Source organism: Anthonomus grandis, chromosome 3, assembly GCF_022605725.1.
Source record: "Anthonomus grandis grandis chromosome 3, icAntGran1.3, whole genome shotgun sequence".
In the NCBI taxonomy this organism is placed as follows: Eukaryota; Metazoa; Arthropoda; class Insecta; order Coleoptera; family Curculionidae; genus Anthonomus; species Anthonomus grandis.
The window spans coordinates 47440694-47464635 of NC_065548.1; the positions used below are offsets into that span (position 1 = coordinate 47440694).

The 23942-nt window shown below is 31.8% G+C and overlaps 1 protein-coding gene and 1 long non-coding RNA gene across 3 annotated transcripts in view; both read right to left on the reverse strand.

Moving 5' to 3' along the window:
* The window catches only part of LOC126733819 (uncharacterized), a 308547-nt gene that overhangs the window by 138157 nt on the left and 146448 nt on the right, over positions 1 to 23942 (reverse strand). The gene's annotated exons all lie outside the window — the stretch shown is intronic.
* Positions 1 to 23942, reverse strand: part of LOC126733811 (titin-like) — a 150617-nt gene that overhangs the window by 85554 nt on the left and 41121 nt on the right. For both annotated transcript variants that reach the window (XM_050437225.1, XM_050437224.1), the window contains exons 2-4: positions 23037 to 23167; positions 21107 to 21234; positions 12198 to 12381 (exon numbers count right to left, since the gene is read on the reverse strand). In XM_050437225.1, coding sequence (XP_050293182.1) covers positions 12198 to 12381; positions 21107 to 21234; positions 23037 to 23167 — 443 coding nt within the window. The remainder of the gene's footprint in view (positions 1 to 12197; positions 12382 to 21106; positions 21235 to 23036; positions 23168 to 23942) is intronic.

The following is a 23942-nucleotide window of genomic DNA, read 5'->3' on the forward strand; positions in this document are numbered from 1 at the left end:
TGCCCTTTTCTTTTTAGCCTCTTCCATTGTGACAATAAATTACCCCATGAAGTAACTTAAGTAAATAAACAAATCTTATGGTTTGACAACTAAAAAATGGCAAATACCACCCTAATTAAATCTAAGCATAAATTTGTAAACAAACGTACTTAAATTAACACTTTTAGAACTAAACGTGAAAGATTTTACAGTGTAAAACTCGTTAAAGAATTTAATTTAATCTCTAGCCCTAATTTTATCCTAAAATTAAAAGCCACTTTCTTTTAAGACTTCGATGAAATATGCCCATAAAACGTTTTTAAATGTAGCACTCGTAAATTGTTAAAAGTCTCCTTTTGCAACAGCTTCCAAATAATAAATGTCCATGCTTAGTATATTGAAAGGATCTAATCTTATATTTTCCTAGCCGTTCCAATGTGTCCCATGTACCATGTTCCAATGTACCAGTGTGTAGCTTCCCAGTGTGCCAAGAGCCCTTGTGCCCTTAATTCCTTTCTCAAACCTTCAATCGGCACCAAACTCCCAAGTTGTGTGTATAAATCCCAAAAATCCAAAACCGTCAGCACCTAGACGTTTGGGCATGTGCAAAAACTCCAATAAACTGCCCTTATCCTGATATTTTCAACCCAATTTGGCTCGAATCGGACCAACAATATGTTAGCTACTATATTGGTGTAGGTAAATAAAATCCATAAATCAACTTAATCGAAGGACCAGATTTATTCAATCGAACAAATCAACTGTATAATTATATGTAGACGAACTGTACAAATTCATATCGCTAGTAATTTGAAATTAATAAAGACAAGAGGCAGCGTGTGTAAATTAGCCGGAGAAAAGGTAAAAGTTCAGAAAAGTGTGTATATCGAGGCACAACCTTATCGTGTTAAAACTCAAGTGAGACTGCCGTAAAACGGCCAAAGTCGGTAAAAGTCACAAAAAAAAAGCAAAGAAAAAGCCTTTGTCGCAGCGCGAACCCTGCCGCCGCAGGAGGGCTTAAATGTAGGAATCTGTACCGCGATTCGGCACACGCTCGGGTTTTTCGTCGGCTCGGTTCTGTACAGAACAAACGCCTGCGCAAATCGATTTAGAATAAATAATGAAGGATAAAAATTGATAAATAGCATATTTAAATTTTTTATTAATACTTTAATACGGACTTATTAGGGACTTTTCCGTGGGGAAGAATGAAAATGTAACTAAATGTGCGTTAGGTATATACGTTTGTGATGTTTTAAAAGATATATAATATATATATATATATATAATATTAATATGTATAAGATAATTATTAAAAGTTAAAAAATAAAATTAAATTAAAGATTGTACCAATATAACTCGAAAACATAAAGGTACCTAGCATTCAATAATAATAATAATTATATGGTTTAAAAATGAAATAGAACCATTTTTATTCTTTAAACTAACCAAGTATAAAATTAGCTACGGAATAAGTTTTTCTTTCCTGTAATAATAATATAATGAAATAATTTTATTGTATTAAGATAATAAAATGCATTTGCAGCATTTTATTTTGCTTAATTTTATATTAATAGGTAGGTACATTATTATATCTACTTAAATTTATTAACGAGATTATTTATTTATTTTCATTTATATTGCATTTAAAATTATAATGAGGAGAAGATATTAAATTAGAAGATGGAAATTTATAATTAGAAGATAGCCAGATAGCTATACATGCATCACCAATTTTGGACAGACTGTATATTAGAACCCAAAAACTATATAGAGACACTGTGTATAATTATGTATAGGTAATTTTATTGCTTTTATTATAATATTAGGTATATCAACACAATATTATTAAATATACATAATTGTCAATATAAATGTAAAAGGTAAAATACGTAAAAAGAATAAACATGATAAGATTATTATAATCTAACCACTAACCACACTTTTTGGTAAACGAACGGGCGAAAAACAGGAAAACAGGCAAATAATACAATGGACATTCGACACACTCCCGAAGCTTCCCCCGAAGCGATTCCGCGAGCGCCCGAACAGGGTGACCTCGACACATAACACACCGCTCGGAAATACTCGATTATGTTGAGACGAGAGAGACAACAAATCGGAAATCATTTACCAGAATACGTACCGAAAAAACCTTTCGAGACACTGTATTATCGGGGTTGCCAGCGCTATTATTTTACAGATAATATACTATTTTTTTAGGTGATCGAATAGTGATACCATTCGATAAATCGTAAATAAAAATAATTAAAAAACAAAACTAATTTTAATAGCTGTCTTATTATTCTTTTTAGTATATGCTACCTATTTAATGGTTGGGTTGAGTTGTATTGGGCTGGGTTGGGTTGGTTGGGACTGAGCTGGGTTGGTAGTGATTTTTTTTTATATAAAAAGGCGCTGGGTGCAAAAAGGACCTGGGTGAATAATAATTTTTCATAAGAAAAACTGATTGCGCAAAAAAAACGAACAGGGGTAAAATTTTAACATTTTTTATTTAAAAAATATAAAAATGAAAAAATTGAAATTTTTGGTCTCCGACAATGAAATTATGATGAATACGACATTCACTATCCTATGTACCTGTCTTTTTTTTTAATCTTGAAAATGGGTAGTCGATAAGATAGTAAACTGTTACCGTAATTTATATACATTCCAGCCCTGACAAAACTCAACAATATGAATGAAAACTTGGCTCAATCTAAATAAGGCTGTAATATATGATATTCTCTAAGAACCTGTTTCTTTTCCTACTTATAAATATTATTAACTAATAACTCATTGCACTTTTTTACGACACCAATTCAGAAATAATGTTAGTCACAAATTACTTGATAGCAATAAGTGTGTGTATAAGTAAATTAAAAACTGTATAGTCTATTACAGTCCTTTTGGTTATTCAGTATGTTATATTTAATCTGTCACACTATAGTTTATAATCCAAATATCCTCGGAGGCATATGACTTCATCAAAATCATCCAGTTTCTCCAGCATATTATCCTAAATTGCACTTTTTTTTAAGTTTATTAGTCAAAAGTAGTAAATATAAACACTATCACCACACCTATGCAAGTCAAATGAAACTTTGTTTGCCACAATTTTACACAAAAAAACTTGCACTTTCCCAAGTGATGGTACGTTTTTTTGGCGTCAAATTCCTCTTCACTTTGCAATAAGTATAATGCAGGTATTTAATGTTCTAAGAAAAAGAATCACAGTATAGGAGGCCAAGTAGTAAATTACACAAAGTTAGTTATAGTGTTTCTTAATCAGTATCAGGAAGTATCATCCCAAGTCCTTTGTAGTTATATCTTAAAGCTTCAAATATACTGAAGAACTCACAACTCACAAATTAATAACTTTTGGCAAACTATCGATAAATATAAACTAATTATTGTAAGCACGAATCGAATGTAAACAAAATAATATACCTATACCTAACCCTATTTTGTGTTAGATGACAAAACTACTTCTATTTCGAATAAAAATTGGTTGACGTGTAAAAGACCCAACCGATCATACTCGAACGTTTAAAATATTTCGCGGGTATTGTGTCGAATGTCCATTATGTCGAATGACGATTGTGTCGAATGCACCCGTCTCGAAAAACAAAAACACCACGGAATCAGCCGAACTCACATACCGAACCGAGGTACGGATTCCTACAATTATGCCCTCCTCGCCGCCGCCGTCCTTTGTCAAGAAGCCGACACAGGTGCATCCAAAAACCGTTAAAATTCGTTTGAATTTAGTACGATTCACTGAGAGAAACCGCGTTACATGTAATAATTAAAGTATGGTTCGATAGTAAAGCGTAATTCACAACAATAATAATAATAATAATAATAATAATAATAATAATAATAATACAACAACATGTGTGTTTGTGGGTTTAAAGTGGGGGTGTAATATTTTGTTTTGGATTTAGTCTTTAGTAATAATTTAGTCACCGAATTGATCGCGTCGATTTTCGTGTCGGATGTAAAATATTTTGTTTATATTTTATAAAATAATAATTACAATGGGATCCAGAGGAAAAAGAATGGTGTTAGATGTGCTAAACAATAACTTAAGGTTGAAAAATGATAAAAATCAGATATCAATGTGTTGTGAGGATAATAATCTCTCTGAGAATAATAATATCTCTATAATAAGTATGATAATTATGGATGAAATTATGGAACCACTTGCAACAGTTTTATTTCTGAAAACTATAATATTGACATAAGTTCAGGAGAGCTTTGTAAGGTGTTAAGTGTTGAGAAAAATGATAACGGTAATTTTTTACGATTATTGTTTATAATAAAAGGGCGAGTGCTTTTTTTCCACATTATAATAATAAATATTGATAAAATTTACCGATGAATTCTGTACGTCACGTAAATTGCAAAAATCCTTCCCATAAAAACCAGTGGCGAAGCGTGAACTTTTCTTTCGGGTAGACAAACAATAAAAATTGTTAATTAGACAAAAATGTGTATTCAATATTATTCACTTTAATGAAATAGAGAATGAAAGCGCATGAAATATTAACTCAAAGAGAAAAATATGTAGTGATATAAAAAAGAAAAAAATAATTACTACTAGCATAAAAAGATAGATAGATAAAAATAAATACTACTTACAAAAAAAACACAACATAGGTATATCCATAACTTATAAAACCATAATATCCATTATTTTAAAATTAATTAAAGACAAATAAAAACACAACTAAAATACAATTGCCAATATCAAACAGTCGTTCATAAATAACCCCTGAAATATCCACTAAAAAAATCTTTTCTATACACCCAAAAATAAAAATACTAATTATTAAATTACAATAGCACGCGCCCGCACCAAATGCCAAATGCAGATTCATCAAAAAACAAAACTGAAGATGATTGCGGCCGACCAGACCAAGCGTGTCCATAAACAATAACCCTCAAGAGCATAATAAAATAGCTGGTCGACTTCGATAGACAAAAGCTCAAATGTCTTTCCCGCGAGTAAATTTTGCATACGTAATAGGCTGAATACTGATGCGGCTGAAACTCTGTCACCTGCTTGATGCGTATATGGTTCGATTAGATGCTCCAAATTTCGGAAGACAAATATCAATGTGTCTTCCTGGGGCTCGTATACATTAATTGGGTGTCAGCCCTGCATTTTTATTGGTGCGTCAGGCGGGGCGCGCCTTAGATATTATAGATAGATAGATATTATAGCCGTTTAGATACCGTTGTATAATAATAGTAAGGAGAGCGACTACATTCTGTGTTATTTTTTTTTAATTTGAATTCAACAATTACATGAAATAATTACGTAATAAATTTATGAGAAATAACTGGATAATTTTGGGTAGACAGTGTCTACCTTGTCTACTCGTACGCTTCGCCACTGATAAAAACGTATGTTTTAACATACGGGTTAAATGTGTAGTATTTCTGCAATTTATGTATAGTAAACCTAACGGTATGTGTATAAAATATCACATACGGGTTTTATGTCAAGAAAAAAAAACAAATCAGTTGTTATTTTTATCGCATGTGTCTAAAATTTGCGTTTTTTATAGTTTCTTCTTTTTTAAAATTCATGAGCTTTGCTACAATAATTCATTAACTAATTTTACAACATTATACAAGAATAATTTTCGTTTAAAAGTTTTCTTAAAGCTAAAATACAAGAAATTAAGTGAGTCAATCTTTAAACGCCATTTTCTCGAAATTTGTAAATGTGCACATACGTTGTTTTTCCATTGGACGGCAATATTAAAATGATCCAAAATGTTTTCATCGCGAGCTTCATTGTCCCTTTGATAATTTTCTGGCGTTGATATTTCAAAATAGAGATGTGCGCATAGTATCTACTCACTCGATACTTTAATATCTGATACATGCGAAGATTCGAAATAATCTAATCCTTCGACCCCAACTACTCGTTACTCAAATACTTTTTTAAATCCCAAATTTTCATGTCACCGGTGGCTGCTTATGCGTACTAAATATATTTTATAAGTAAAATATGGCAATATTATTAATAAAATGAAATAAACCGCCGCCGATCGGCCCAACAATAATTAATCAATAATACCTATTTATATATACCCGGCGTTGTCGCCAGTTGCCATGCAATTGCTTGATACTTCGATACTCGATACCTTGCTCTAAAAGTATTTAAATTCGTCCGTCGTGCCCGATTACTTGATTACTTTTTTTTAGCATAAGTATCATTTTGTAATATCTTACTAAAACTTGATAACCCTCTATTATACTCAAAAAATATAACAAACGCCAAAGCAAGCCCTAAATTTAATATAGATATTCATATCAAATCGTAATATTCGACTATACAGTGTGTCCAAGATAAGGATCCTAAGCATGGGGATCTCGGTAGTCTCGGTACCTGTTGGAGATAGAGCTTCGGTTAAATTAGGAAAAAGTTGTGCACTTTGAAGCGTATTTACGTGCCGTTGAGAAACTTCAAAAATTTCCATGGCCTGCTGAGATATTTGGAAAAAACGGAAATTTGCCAATATCGATTTTATTTTTTCCTGGCTTTATTTTAAAAGATATCAAAAAACTATTGACACTTTCTCATTGACACTTTTAAAGTAGTACGTGATGGCGCTTTTAAATTTTATATCCGACATTTCGTTTTCGAGAAACCATAATCAACTTTATTTTTTTATATTGCGCGAAAAGAAAGTACACCCTGTATCTGATTCCATTTTTTATTACAAAATTCAATGATATATCACATGTCACATTTTTTTTGTTAGTTGAAAGGAAAAATGCAAATTTTCTATTTTTTTAGCATATTTTTTAAGTAAGCTTTGGAAACAAATGCTTTGACGTATGTAAATACCTGTTACCGAGTCTGTCACATTTTCCTTAATATCTATTTAGAGAGTGATGAAGCTAAATGAAGCATTGATGTATTGTACATTATACTACTTATAAATAAAAAAATGTAACCAGTAATAAACAAATGTTTTATGATTTTTTTAACGATATGCAACAAATAATGAATACATTTTAAAAATAACGAAAAAAGCAAATAAATTAACGCATTTTATAAATTTAATTTAAAACAGGTGTTCAAACAGGTTTCCGTTATTTTCTAGACATAAGTATGATCTTCTTACAGTAGCAGTTAAAACATCACGCAATATCTCTGGCGTAATACTTTGAAAAGCGGCCGTCACACATTCTCGTAACTCCCGCTCAGTTCCAAAAGAATGTTGATAGACTCGGTTTTTAATAAATCCCCAAAGGAAGAAGTCCAAAGGGGTTAAGTCCGCGGATCGCGCTGGCCAAGACACTTCACTGGAGGTTCCAATCCACTTTTCAGGAAAACGCTGCGAAAGGTACTGTCGAACTTGCCCAGAATTATGTGCAGGAGCCCCGTCTTGTTGAAACTAACAGCTATTGACTTGTGCCAGAGGTAAATCATCTAAGCAGTCTTCTAAATCATTTTGCAATAAATTAAGATATCGTTCTGCTGTTAATGAATAATGGTAAATAAATGGACCTAGTATTTTGGTTCCTAAAATTCCACACCACATATTAAACCCAAAACGTTGTTGATGTCTAGATATTTTCTTAACACGCGGATTTTGTTGGACCCAGTAATGACTATTGCGGCGGTTAAAGATACCATTATTAGTGACCATACTTTCGTCGGACCATATTATTTTTGATGGGAAATTAAAATCCTCTTCACAGGCACGTGTATACCACTCACAAAAATGCCGACGTCGTTCGAAACCCCCAGGTTTAAGTCCTTGGCAAATTCTAAATTTGTAGGGGTGATATCTGTTTTTACGTAAAATAAACTGAGCTGTAGATTTGGCCACTCCTATATTTTTTCAATTTGCCTGGTTGATATCTCGGGGTTTTCAATAACTGCTTGTAAAACATTATTTTGAGTTTCTTCAAGAGATTCCTTTTTTCGAGATAAAACAGGCTTTTTAAACGAACCATATTCTTTTAAATTTCGAGCCAACTCTAAGAAAATGGATTTACATGGTTGCTTTCTATCTGGAAATTTATTAAGATACATTGCTGCTGTATTTACAGTATTTTTGTAGCACAAAATGTAGCACGACAGCATGTCGAACTTTTCTTCATGACTATAATGACCACCAGGCATATTTGAAGAAAATAACACAATTTTAGCAATAATAACGACAACAGTAAATAATAACAATAATTACTCAACAAACAACACCTCGACAATCACGGTAACAACAACGGCAATTAATATTTAATAAAAAATATGTGACAGGGTAAAAGGTATTTACGTCAAAGTGTCAAAGCATTTGTTTCCAAAGCCTACTTAATAATATGTTTAAAAAAAAAGAAAAATTGTATTTTTCCTTTTAACTAACAAAAAAAATGTGACATGTGACACATCGTTGAATTTGTAATAAAAAATGGAATCAAAAATGGATACAGGGTGTACTTTCTTTTCGCACCATATAAAAAAATAAAGTTGATGGTGGTTTCTCGGAAACGAAACGTCGGATATAAAATTTAAAAGCGCCATCACGTACTACTTCAAAAGTGTCAATGAGAAAGTGTCAATAGTTTTTTGATATCTTTTAAAATAAAGCCAGGAAAAAATAAAATCGATATTGGCAAATTTCCGTTTTTTCCAAATATCTCAGCAGGCCATGGAAATTTTTGAAGTTTCTCAACGGCATGTACATACGCTTCAAAGTGCACAATTTTTCCTAATTTAACCGAAGCTGTATCTCCAACAGGTACCGAGATCCCCATGCTTAGGATTCTTATCTTGGAAACCCTGTATATTCACTAACAACTAACAAGTAGACACGTAATGATTACTTTGTAACGAATACAAAGTATCTGATACTTTGATATAAAGTATCAGTATCTACTCGATACTTATAAAAGTAATCGGTGCGCATCACTATTTCAAAACATCCATGGTAAGGTTCATGAGAACTTTAACGAATAGTCTTGGACCTGGCTGTTGTCTCTCAGGATACAGTTCCAAATATCTGACGATTGCAAGATTTACATTCCTATTACATGTAATATAACATTTCAATATGTCAAATTTTTCGTCACTGGTATATCGCATGGCCATTTTCGGAAATTAAAAATTTAAACAAAACTCACTAAATAAAAACGAAAACAACTAGATACGAAAAAACTATTTAACACTAGCAAGAACAAGAACAAAAAATTAAGAAGATAAGAACTACTAAACAAGATAAAAAGTTGAATCAAATAAATAATATTTTGCACAATTGTCAGTTAATGACGCTAAATCATTAAACAATAATAATTGTTTATACGACAAATGGTCTCCATAGTCATGGGCAATTCCGCGAAAAATGAAAATAGTACACTGTGTCCCATTTTGGATGAGACTGCAGGGTATCTCTGTCATTTTTTAAGATAGAGCTTTGCGGTTTTCGCGACCCTGTATCACTTTTTTGTAAAACTTTTAAAGCCACAAACAGAAATATTCTAACTACTTTTGTTCCTGAAATACAGGGCGAAAACGAAAATGTTCACTTTTGGAGGTGTTACTATTTCTCAGGCCCTGTATTAGATAGAATAAAAATGAAAACTGCTTATAATAGATATTTTTACATAAAAGTCAGTGGCGTATTTAATTTTTTTTCCCAATGCACTGTTTTTAAGATTGGGCACAAACTTGGTATTTTTTAAATGGAACACCCTGTATATTTTAACGTCAAATTTTTGCATTTTTTTTTTCTGAATACATTGATGTATCACAACCTATTCTTTAGTAAATTTTAGCTTCAAAAATCAGAAAAATCCATATTTATTTTTGTTTTTAATAGTAGGCCATGAATTCTTACACACATGCATTTAATTATTACTTTTTTAAAACGCCATGTGATTTAAACCTGTTTATTTAACTATATTTTAAACATTAACTTAAAATATTAATATAAACATAAAAATGTTAAAAACAAAAAAAATATATCGGACCAGGTTTAACATTAAAAACTAATTAGTAATTATAAGAATCAAATTAGAAAATTAATTACAAAAACCAAAAAAAAAAACAACAAATATAAATTTAATAAAACTGTTCAAACTGCTGTCCATTTTGTCTTATACAAAAACCACATACAGTCTGTATTCGTTTTAAGGCATTTAAAATTATAAAGGGTTGCCTTTGTAAGTTTATGAATGCTTCTTCAGTTGTCGCTCGGAGTTCATTTATATTATTATGCCGATTTGCATAAATTTTATTTTTTAAGTACGACCATACAAAAAAGTCCAAAACACTCCAAAAGTCCGGTGACCTAGGCCATCTGATTGGCCCGTGTGTACCAATCCAACGTCTATCAAAATGGGCACTTAAATATTCTCCAACTACCCTTGAATTATGAGCGGGCGCTCCATCTTGCTGGAAATATATTTGATGTCGCTGGGCTAAAGGTATGTCCTCCAGCAACTCTGGCAAATTATTTTGCAATATATTTAGATATCGTTGGGCAGTTAAGCTACCCTCAAAAATTGTATATACAATTTTAGTGCCCAATACAAAACAGGAAACACTAAAACCAAGTCGGCCTTGTTGCTGTCGTTCAAAAGTAATATGTTGGTTTTCTTGATACCAATGTCTGGTATTTTGCCTATTAAATATGCCACTACTACTTATATGGGATTCGTCAGACCATATTACCTTTTTTACAAAATCCGGATCTTCATTAGTTTTGGTTAAAAACCAATTAGAAAATTCCAGTCGTTTAAACGGATCGTCAGGATGCAATTCTTGAATAATATTTATCTTATACGGTTTAAATTTATGCTTTTTTAAAATTTTTTGCACTTTTGTTTTGGAAACTCCTATCTCTTCCTCTATCTTTCTACAGGAAATTTGGGGTCTTGCTTCCACACACGCTAAAACATTAATTTCGCCAGCTTCATTTCTATCAACATGGGGTTGCCTAGGTTTTGAATAGCAGCCATAATTTAAAAGATTAGATTTTAACCGGAATACCGTAGCCCGAGATGGCTGACGTCTTTCTGGAAACCTAATAATATCTTTTTTATTTTTTGAATTTTGTAACAAAATAAAATAAGCTAGAGCTTTACCTATTTAAATATAATTTCGTTAGAAAGGTTTAAACATTTTATAATATCATACTTTTCAAAATTTTGGAATTCCATATTTTCACCGTCAGCCATCATTATTGATATGTATTGAGTCTGTTTGTGACTTAGTTTCCATGAATGCAATAAACAAAACATTTTTTATGCATGTGTCAAAGAATTCATGGCCTACTATTAAAAAAATAAACATAAATATGGATTTTTCTAATTCTTTGAGCTAAAATTTATCAAAGATTAGGTTGTGATACATCAATGTAATCAGAAAAAAAAATGCAAAAATTTGACGTTAAAATATACAGGGTGTTCCATTTAAAAAATACCAAGTTTGTGCCCAATCTTAAAAACAGTGCATTGGGAAAAAAAATTAAATACGCCACTGACTTTTATGTAAAAATATTTATTATAAGCAGTTTTCATTTTTATTCTATCTTATACAGGGCCTGAGAAATAGTAACACCTCCAAAAGTGAACATTTTCGTTTTCGCCCTGTATTTCAGGAACAAAAGTAGTTAGAATATTTCTGTTTGTGGCTTTAAAAGTTTTACAAAAAAGTGATACAGGGTCGCGAAAACCGCAAAGCTCTATCTTAAAAAATGACAGAGATACCCTGCAGTCTCATCCAAAATGGGACACAGTGTACATCATTTTAAAGGGGAAAAAAAGATCATTTTAATTTAGCAAAAAACACAAAATGGCCGCCATAAGAAAAAAAGAAGTTGAGGATGGAATCTCAGAATCGAAACGTCGAAAACAAAAACTGAACTCAGGTATGTGTTGTCCTTAAAAATGTTTTTACAGATTTTAAAAATACGTTGAAATAAAAAAAATACAGACCTTTTTCCAAAATGCAACTTTTCTATTTTTTCCAAATATTTCAAAATCGGAAAAAGATAAAATCGTTCTAAAAGTGGCACAAAATTGTTAACTAAATGCTCTACAACTTTTCCCATTTAATCAATTTTCTATCTCTTATAATTTCCAAGATACCCATACATGTACACACAATTTGGGCCACACTGTATATTGTTCTAACTATCCCCATTGTTTTTTTTTATTGATATACCGTTAATAAAAGAAAAACAATTTACTTTTCCTGTGCCCTTTTCTTCTTTTCTTCGGCCATAAATTCGGGAGTCTCCGAGGTTTTAGTTTTTTTCGGTTTCTTTTTTTTCTCTTTTGGTTTGGGCGTGGAGTCATCGTCGTCCTCATGTAATAAGGCATACTGCCGATCAACGGCCCTTTCTCGTGTATAAATTGCGTTCATTATATCTCCTGTAACAAAAAAAAACTTTTAAACGAGAAAAAGAGTTATTCGTTTATAAAAATTTGTATTCAATAATGTCTGTTTTTTTGGTCATATTAAGAAAATCAAAGTAAATAGATTCAATATTATAAAGAAGAAACGCGCTTAAAGGTCGAGAGATTAAACATTAGGTCTAGGGTATACAGGGTGATTGATAACCGATGGATACGTTAGCCTTATATGAAAAACGTAACAGAATTTTTCTGAAAATTAGTCTCTATCGGACTAAAATATTTTCAGGATTGCTGCTTATATAGAAAAATGGCAATATCTTTGATTTTTTAAATCAAACACCCATTATTTTTAGATATTTGGATGCCCTGTTTCGTTTTGAGCCTTTTTTAATCATGTTTGCTAATACCTATATCTCTAGCAGTTTTTCAAAAAAAATAATAATTTTGCGTGTTTTTTTTAGAAACCAAGGGATAATTAATTGTTTATGTCTCAGCTATTTAAGTAAGACTAAAAAGCTCAAATTTTAAACATTAGTTTAAGAGATCATCTTGATTGACTTCTCATAGCCCAATTTAATCAGGAACTTAGAGGCTCGTCGAAAATTAAATAAAAATTATTCATTTATATTTTGCGATGTTGCTTATGTTTTGGGTGATCGTCTTTTGGATATTATTAATACATCCTTAAGTACTGGGGTTTTCCGCAAGCCTGGAAACTTTCTACTGTTTTTCCTGTTCGAAAAGTGCAAAACACTAAATTGTGTAATGAATTTCGGCCAATTAACACCGTGCCTATTTATGAGAAGCTCCTTGAAGTATGTGTTAAGGAACAGCTACTCGAACATTATAATATAAATAAAATAGTTAGTACCTAACCAATCGGGGTTCCATGAGAATCATTCATGTGAGTCTGTCATTATTAATATAGTTGATAATTTTCTTCTCAGGGCCCTTGACTCTGATAATCTAGTACTTGCTGTGTTTTTGGATTTTAAGAGAGCGTTTGAAACCGTGAGTAGAGAAATATTAATTAGGAAATTAGAACGGTTAGGCCTTAAACATAATGTATTGAAGTGGTTTCAATCTTATCTAAGTGGTAGAGTTCAGCGAGTCATGTACAAAAATAGTTCATCTGAAAGCGTTAATGTAAAGCATGGTGTGCCGCAGGGAACGGTCTTGGGCCTCTTGCTATTTTTATTGTATGTCAACGATATGGTGGAGGTAGTGCGGGGGTGTAATATGGTGTTGTTTGCGGACGAAACAATGTTATATGTGGTGGGTAATGACATTCATCAACTGCAACAGGTCATGAACGTTGAACTCAATAACGTATTCATCTGGCTTTGTAGAAATTAACTAAGCTTAAATGCAAGAAAATCCAAGTTTTGTATATTTGGCAAGAGATCTAGATTAAGTTCTATAGACATGGGCAATATACAGATTTCTGTGAATGGGGAACGTATTTTGTATGCCAAAGAATTTAAATATTTGGGAACAATTTTCGATGCCAATCTGAATTTCCATGCTCATGCAGATTTATACAGTGTGACCCATTTGTTTTCGGGTCACCCTGATAAAAAGTTTATTTTTGGTGCGATTTTGCTCGGGTTTTTTTTAAATGTTAGGTCCAGAAAAACTGCATCATTATAATAAAAAAAAATCTGCCATGCAAATTCCAAGGCCTGCTAATGTCAGTTTTTAAGGGCCAAATTTTAAGAAACCATGCAGGCCATTTTTTTAGCAAAAAATTGTTCACACCACTGGATTCGGCATCCCCTAAAACGGCCTTATACCAAATTTCACTAAAAAATATAAGTAATAACAATTTTATGATAAAAAATAAAAAGGGAAATTATGCATTTATTTACATTTAAAAATGTGTAGATAGCCATGAAAAAAACAAATTGAACAAAGATAATACAAGCAAATAACAATTCCAAACTTAATACAAATAAAAACAAACAATAAACTAACAAAAATAAATACAAATAAAATAAAAACAAGAAACAAAAAAATTAAAAATTAACCGCTACTAAATTTTTGAAATTTCTACTAATCCACCATTGTTTTCTATGCATTTTACATTCCTTTTGCCTACATTTAAAAGAACTTTACGGACTTGCTCTAGAGTAATTTCTGAACAAACCTGGATTATTCTGACTTGTAGATCTTCTAAATTTGTACACCTTTTCTTTAAGTAAGCCCCAGAGAAAAAAATCGAGTGGCGTTAAGTCAGGGAATCTCGGTGGCCACTCAACGAAAGGACAGTTTCGTCCTATCCAACAGTTTTCAAAATGTTGATTTAACCAGTCTCTTACTAAACGAACATTATGGACAGGCCAACCATCTAATTGAAACTTCAAATTAAGGTGATATCTTAAGGGTAAATCTTCTAATGCGTTCGAAAATTCATTCTCAAGAAAATTCAAAAATTCAATTGTATTCAAATTACCATTAAAGAAAAAAGGGCCAATAATTTTGTCGCTTAGTATTCCCCACCAAACGTTAATTTTTTGCGAATACTGTCTCCTTCCATTTATTATAAATTCTGGATTCTGCACGGACCAGTGGCGGCAATTTTGACTGGAGACCACGCCATTTGTTGTAAAAGTGGCTTCATCGCTAAAAAGAATTTTCATCTAGAAAGTTTCTGTTGTTTAAATATTTTCCCTGAAGCCAATAGCAAAACTCTAATCTTCTTGCCTGGTCACCATCCTCTAAGGTGTGCAAAAATTTTGGCTTAAATGCTTTTATGTTATTTTTTTGCAAACATCTTCTTATACTTTCTCTGGGGATGTTAAGGACCAAACTAGCCGTTCTGACACTACTTCGAGGATTGCCGTTAAAATATTCCAAAATGTAATTTTCATTTCTTCTGAGCCCACGCCATCCATTATGTCTAATTTTAAGTAGATTTTTCGAAACAGATCCTGTTTCATTGAAAATTTTATTATCACGTTGCACAATACTTAGACTTACTGGTCTATCAGGATGCCTAATATTAAATTCTCTGGCAGCTTCTCTCATCGAACGCGTGTTACCACCAACAAGACGAACAATTTCAATTTTTTCTCTTAAATTTAAATTTTCCATGATTACTAATACTATCTAAACGCGTTCTATTACTACTTTTGACAGTTAGATGTCAAATGTGACAATTCAATATTTCAACAATTTTTAGAGACAATTTAGCGCATTTTTTTTGATCATAAAATTGTTATTATTTAATATTTTTTGGTGAAATTTGGTATAAGGCCGTTTTGGGGGATGCCGAATCCAGTGGTGTGCACAATTTTTTGCTAAAAAAATGCCTAGCATGGTTTCTTAAAATTTGGCCCTTAAAATCTGACATTAGTAGGCCTTGGAATTTGCATGGCAGAATTTTTTTTTTGTTATAATGATGCAGTTTTTCTGGACCTAACATTTCGCACCAAAAATAAACTTTTTATCAGGGTGACCCGAAAACAAATGGGTCACACTGTATAATGAGAAAATTTTCAAAAAAAGTTGGATTTATCACAAAAAATTTGTCAATGTACATCAAATTAAAACTTTACAACGCCATTGCTCTTCCTCATTTACAGTTCTGTTCAACATTATTGTTTAACTTGCCACAGTATAGAATTGACCAACTGGAAAGAATTCAAAATAGGGCTATGAGACTGATTCGAAATTGTAATCGTTACACGCATGTTGTCTCTATGTTGGGTGTCCTAGATATGTTGTCTGTACATCAAAGAATTTTGTATAACGTCTATTTGTTTATTTTTAAATTAAAACATCAGATGCTCCCCGATTATATTTGTAATAAATTAAGAGTTTTTGGAGATATACATAACTATAATACGAGAAATCGTATAGACTTCGTACTGGTCGACAGATGTAACACAACCCAAATGCATAATTCAGTTCTATACAAAGGTTTAATCCTATTTAACAACTTGCCTGCTAACATCAAAAATTGTATTACTTGAAATCAATTCAGAGAGCTCTTGAGAAAATTTATCATGAATAGGTAATATTGTGTTTGTTATTTTATTATGTTATTTTAATTATGTAGTTTATTAAGTTTTATGCATTGTTTCCGCTCCAATCATCATCTTGATTGTGGGTTTATCTGTTGACTGGGTATTTTTGGGCCAGCCGGGATACTGGTTACAGCTTCTTGGAACTACCGAAGCATTTCTAAGTGTTACACGGGGGGACCAATGTGTCTGGTCAGCAAGGTCAACCAAGTTCCAAATGTGTGTCATCGACTGCTTGCAACCGAACCGACTCGATCAACCTGAGTCGACATTATTTTTATTATTATAAGGCAAACAACAATTAACTGTGCTTTTAATAAGTTGGACAAGGAAATAATGTTTAGGGTAAGTCTAGTTTTAATTTATGGTCTACCTCTGACAGAATATTTCTGGAACCGGGATGCTGTTTCTGGATTACCGAGACCATCCATGGACAAACCGGCGTGTCCTGATACAGTTATGGCCAACTTATACTTTTGGTTTATTTTTCATTTATGTTTTTATTGAATGTAGCTTTTTGCTAAATAAAGATCCGTACTCCTGACAACCTGATACCTTTTTTTTAAATCGGATACCCTATATTTTATTTTATATTCCAATTGACAGTTTAAATTAACAATTAAATATAACATATTCCATATCTAAGTAGCCAAGTTTTAACAAATAAATACTTATTTTTTATGAAATTTGATAATTTTAAACATTTTTATTTCGTAACTTACTTAATTAGTCATGAAAATGTCAAAATGGTTTAATAAAAAACAGTGACATTTTTAGTTATGGCAATGGCAGTTTTTGCTATAATATTAATATTATGTTTTATATTGAACTTAAATAAAAAATAATAAAAATTATACAGTTAAAATTAACTACTTAAATGAAGTTTTAAGGGAACTATTTATTTTCTATGGACAATGTGCTCAAATAATAGCAAGGACATGTAGAAAATTTGACACATTATATATCTAGATTTACAACTAATGGAAAAATCTTATTTATACTACAAAATACTTTGTTAGCTATACGTAAAAGTAATAAAAAAAGTATTATTACAGGAAATTTTTCGGTTTCTGAAATGACTACCATTTTTTACTAAACATTTATGGAATCATTTTGTGGTGAATATATTCGTCGCTCTTCTAATTTCGCTTTAATTTAGCTCTTCAAATCAGGTAATTACTTGCTGACATAACCCTTATTTACTATTTACTAGTGTTGCGTACACCCTTTTCTTTATATTACCACACAAATAAAAATCAAAGTACGAAACCAACAAGTACGAAAATATTGCAGTGGCCGATTTTCCAAAAAAATACTTACAACACTTTTTAAAATGTCTAAAAATTTGGCAGAATTTAGTGGTTCATAATAAATTTAAAATTTTACTTGATTATCTTTTAAAATTATTTTTCTTAGAAAGTCAGCATCTTCCTCAACATGGATCAAAATGTTTTCAGAGAATTGTATCTTTCTGTCATAGTCTTGTGGTTTCAAGTCTCTAATATTTTTGAATTGAAAAATAAGACAAACCTAAATCATCCTAAGCAATTCTAATTGAAGCTTGTTTATATGCAGTAAAAAATTTCAATAGACTCATAATATTATCTTGTTCATTGGTAACTGGCTTTGTTTTATTTAATTCAGGTTTTGATTTGTAGCCATAATTAACAAAATTATTTTGTAACCTTACAAACTTTCGGCGATTCGTTAATGGTATATCTGGATAGATTTCGTTAAATTTTCTACATGTTCTTGCTGATGATCATTTGATCACTTTGTCCATGGAAAATATATCATTCATTTTAAACTTTTTAAGTTGATCATAAAATGCAATGTTAACATTTTAGCTTAATATATCACTGTAATTTATTAAACTATTATAACATTTTTATGGATAACTAAGTAATTTACAGAATAAAAATGTTTACAATTATCAAATTTCATTAATATAAACACAGATTTAATTAGCTAACGCAATGCGTTAGCTAGTTAAATCTGTGATATAAGTATTTATTTCTAAAACGCGGCTACTTAGGTATAGTAGTATGCTATATAAATTAAAAGTGTTTTAACTGTCCATTAGAATATAAAATAAAATATTTTTTGGGTTGTTCTATTTAAAAAAAATGGAATTTTTGCCATTTCAGTAAATGAAAGATATTATACTCTATTTCAGAAGTGTATAGAGCAATAAACTGGGGAATTCCGTTCTGTTTGGCTACATTTCGTGGTAGTTCATAGGCGCAGGTACTTATAATATTTATGAATTTAATTTTCACGGATTAAATGCCTTTATTTTGAAAGAGATTAAATACTAAATAAATACTTTTAATCCTTTTGTATAGGTACCTATCTTTTAACGCTTTGTAACATGCAAAAATGGGGTCAGGTAATATATACAGACTATAAATACTTTTAAATCATATTTTAAACGTTAGTAGTCACTGCTACGCTGTAGTGTAATCACAATATTATTATCCCAATATTTAAAAAATGGAGGTATTCAGTCCAACGAAAAGATGTACTAAAAATTCTTCACTATCGCTGAGTGAAAAAGTTATTATTTTAAATGTACATGATTGCATAAAACACGATTACCCTAGTTTTACTGTGCAAGAAATTGTTGAAAAATGTTCTCGAATGAGTGGAATTGGAAAGTCCACCATTTTCAAATTGTTGCGGGAAAGAAAAGTAGCAGGTCAAGTGGAATCTCCCAAGCAAAAGCCAGGACGACCTACAAAAGTCCTTGATGAAAATGCTAAATGTATAATTCGAAGAAAAGTTCACTCTTTTTATTTTAAAAAGGAAATACCCACCCTAGACAAAATTTTAATGGAGCTTGGCCGAGATGACAGTATTCCGTTGATAAGTAGAAAACTTTTATGGAAAACTTTAAAAAATATGGATTTTGCCTGGGAAAAGCATAACCGCAAAGCACTTTTACTGGAGAGCGACGAAATTGTTTGTTGGAGACGACAATACTTGAGAAGTATCAAGCAGTACCGCAGGGAGCAAAATAATGTTTTTTATCTTGATGAGACGTGGATTAACGAAGGTTATATAGTCCAAAAAATGTGGCAAGACAAAAATATAACCAGTGCTCGCCAAGCTTTCATAGAAGGCCTGTCTACGGGTATTAAAGTACCTTCGGGAAAAGGAAAAAGACTTATAATCACACATACTGGAAGCGAAGAGGGATTTTTAAAAGAAGGTCTGCTAACCTTTGAGTCGACTCGCACAGGAGATTACCATGAAGACATGAACTCAGACGTTTTCGAGGACTATTTTGGTGAAATGATAAAATTTCTTCCGGCTAATTCGGTGGTGGTTATGGATAACGCAAGCTATCATTCACGGCGAATAGAGAAGACGCCAACTTCAAGTTGGAGAAAGCAAGAAATTATCGATTGGCTGACTGCAAAAGGTATTGCGTTTGAAGCAAATTTGATAAAAAAAGAACTGCTGGCAATAGCAAACTTATACAAAACTCGTTTCATGAAATACGCCGTGGAAGATATAGCCGAAAAATATAATATAACTGTACTGCGCTTACCGCCATATCATTGCGAACTAAATCCTATAGAACTGATATGGGCGCAGGTAAAAGGATTTGTAGCAAGACAAAACACGACTTTTAAAATGAAAGATGTTAAGCTACTGTTTGATCAAGCCATTACGGAAGCGACACCAGAGAATTGGCGAAAAGCAGTCCAGCATGTAATTAAGCAAGAGGACAAAATGTGGGATCTTGACAACCTCATCGATCAGACAGTCGATCCTTTAATTATAATGTCAAGAGGTGATGACAGTTCGTCAGATGACGAAAAAGACTACAATCTATTATAATTTAAAATTGTTATACACTATTCAAAAAGTGCCAGATCCAAAAGTGACATTTTCAACTGTTTTACTCTACATATTATGTTCAATAAATTTGTGAAAAAAATATATTATTCCATTTAAACAAAAGTAACTTTCTAAAATAAAATAGCATTTAAGTACATTAATTATAAGGTAAAAAACAAGTCCCAGTTGCACGCCTTTGGCGAACCGTTTTCAATGTTTATCAGTGGGTAACAATGGGCAAAACTCATAAATTGACCCAAAACCGGGTGGCACTACCTGCAATCAACGAAAAGAAAGAATTTTACATTGAAACTAATACCCAACTAAGGTAGTGGCATAAAATATTGGTGGATCACCAGGTACCACTTTTGCATACCTAATGAGGTTTTATTGCTCTACACACTTCTGAAATAGAGTATAATTTAATTTTCGACGACCTGATTAAATAAGGCTTTAGTAATAAAGATGGTCTCTGAAAGTTATGTTTAAAAATTTAGCTTTTTGCGAACTGAAGTAGCTGACAAATAAACAATTAGTTATCCCTTGGTTTTTAACAATACACGCAAAATTATTTTCGTTCTCGAAAACCGTTAGAGATAGGTGTAGGAAAGTATGATTAAAAAATACTCAGAATGAATCCAAATATCTAAAAATATATATGTAGGTAGGGTGTTCTATTTAAAAAATCAAAGGTGTTGCCATTTTTCTATATAAGCGGCAACGCTGCAATGCTGAAAATATTTAGACCGATAGAGCGTTGTCTGTTACCATGTTTACCAAATTTTCAGAAAAATGCTACCTTCCGATTTCCATATACGGTTAAACGTACCATCGGTCGTCAATCACCCTGTACAAAAAAATAATAATACCTTCCAATAATACTAGCTGCTGCCTCCAGATCAGTACAGTCCCATTTACCAGCATTATAGTCAGACGTAATGACATCCTTTTCTTAGGATCACGGGAATTGCTGGTAAGAAACTCCATTATAAAATTGCTGAAAAACAGAAATTTTTAAATTCAAATAAATATCGTCGGTTTACCGCCAAAAGTAACCAAATTAAAAATTAACTTTTTATTTGACCAAACGACTTTGTTTATTACAGAAAAAATTGACTCAGTCAGATGTAAAATACGGTTGCCCAATAATAAAGAAGCTACAGAAGACGAAGTTGAAGAGATATACGGAAATATACAGTGCGAACGTAAAGGTTGGAATAAATTCATTTAAAATTCAGGAGTATGTTCAAAAAAAAAACGCTCGGACATGTCGATTTTTATTTTTAACTGCGGGTTTTCTTACTATAATTTTATGTATACAGGGTGGCCCAAAAATAAGTTATGGTCATCAACGTAATTTTTTTAAATGTAAACACCTATTTTTTATTTTAGATTTAGGTTCTACATCAAATTCTAAGTACATTTCATGTACCATGTCCTATACCTAAACTCGACCGTTGACGATTGAACACAATAAAAGGCTATTTTTGGAAGAGTTATTTATATCAAGCAACCTATCAGTTATTGTTTGGTTATTTACATTTGTGGTTGGTGTTTTTGATTGTTAACTTGTCACAATTTGTTGACATCAAATAATTTTGAGTGAATTTAGTTTGATTTAGATGCCTAAGCAAAGTTTTGCTTGTGTTAAGTTTATCAAAAGATAAAATTAAAATTTCAAAAAATGGTACGTCTTAGTGAGCGAGAGCGAATAGAGATTTTGATGATGATTGGTTATGGAAACAGGATGCGCACTCAGATGGAAGTCTGCGAAATTTATCATGCCAAGTATCCTGATAGGCCACATATATCTCAAAGTACTGTCAGTAAAATAGAACAGAAATATCGGGATTTGGGTCATGTCAGGGATAATTATACGAAAGGTCGGTCAAGTATATCAGAAGAGAAGCAACTAAATGTTTTGCTGGCAGTTGAAGAAGATTGCCATAAAACGACTCGCAATATTGCGTTAGAAAATCAGATATCCCAGACATCCGTCGTTAAGTATTTAGGTATAAATAAATGGCACCCTTACAAAGTTCAATTGGTTCATGAACTAAATGAAGATGAACCAGATAGGCGTTTAGAATTTTGTGAGAGACTTATGGACTTGTGCCATGCTAATCCACAATTTTCAAAAAAAATTGTATTTTCTGATGAGGCAACGTTTTGTCTTCATGGTAGTGTAAACCGGCAAAACTGCCGATATTGGGCTACTGAAAATCCGCACTGGATGATGGAGTGCCACAGCCAAGTCCCTCAAAAAGTAAATGTTTGGGCGGGGGTGAGAAAACAGGGTTATAGGGCCCTTTTTCTTTGAAGGATACTTGAATGGTGAGAGGTATTTAGAGTTTTTAGAAAATGACTTGGTTCCATGCCTTGCCACTTTATACCCCGATCCAGAAGACCCGGATATATTAGATAATTCCTTATGGTATCAGCAAGATGGAGCTCCAGCCCATTACATGTCAAAAAATGCGCGATAACTACCTCTTAAAACCCTCCAAATTTCATTTGCATATCTCGACCGGTTTCAGAGCAATAAATAAATCGTCGATTTTTAAGAAAAACTTTAACACACCGTATCTCAGAAAACGAAGCATTTAGCAAACTGTCATTATTTTTCCATGCAGAATCACCCCCTGAAGTTTGTCGCACTTATTTACTAACACCCTGTATATCAATAGTGGTATGACCTGGTAAAAATATTATATATTTTGTTAACAAATTAATGTATCTCCTTTAAATTTGGCAACACCTTTGTGAACAATATTTAGGATATTAGGTTATTTAACTTACCACATTTCAGTTATTTTACACGCTCTAACTTCCGAACTTTTTACTTTTTTTATTCCCATCGTGGCAGCCTTCCATGCCAACCCTAATTGTGATTTATGCTGGATATGTAGTAGTACTGGATGAAAGAACATCTAAAAAGTAAGTATAATATAACTGTTACTATTATTCTTACGAGTTAAAACTAATAAATTTAATATGATATAATTTTAAATAATTATGTTTTAGGTATCATTCTTTTAGGTATTACCGTTGATTGAATATTTGAGAAGATGCGCAACCTCATGGACGAAAATGTACCTTCAAATATACTCAGAAAAAAATGATCAAAAAACATAAAATAAGTTGGTTCATTTTTAGAGTCAGTTTGAAATCAGATTTTAAACAAGTAACTGCTTTTCTTTTTTAAATTTCTTCTGATTTTTTTTTTAAAAACGTTATAAACGAATATGCACTGAAAAAAACCCGACAAAATTACCTTAATAAATATTTATTTAAATCTTTTTTATTTCCACTGAATACAATTTGTTTCAATAAACTAATTCTTGCTTGTGTCAAATAAATGTATGTATTTGAATATTTTTAGTCATTTGTTTGAATATACAGGGTGTCTCACGACGAATAGACGCGATCGATATCTCGGAAACTAGTTTTTCAAAAATTTTGAAAATTTGGCAACATGGCACAGTCAATGGGGGCTACATAACTAAAATAATTTGACAGTTGTGACGTTTCCGGTTATACCGGAAGTAGGTGTCAACTTCGTTATTTTAAATGGAACACCCTGTATATTTTTACATTTTTGACTTATACGTGAAATTCTAAGTATATTTTGTATATAATGTCATATACCTAAGTGTAACCGTTTTTGACATATTTTTAATTTCATGTGAAAAACTATGTTTATAA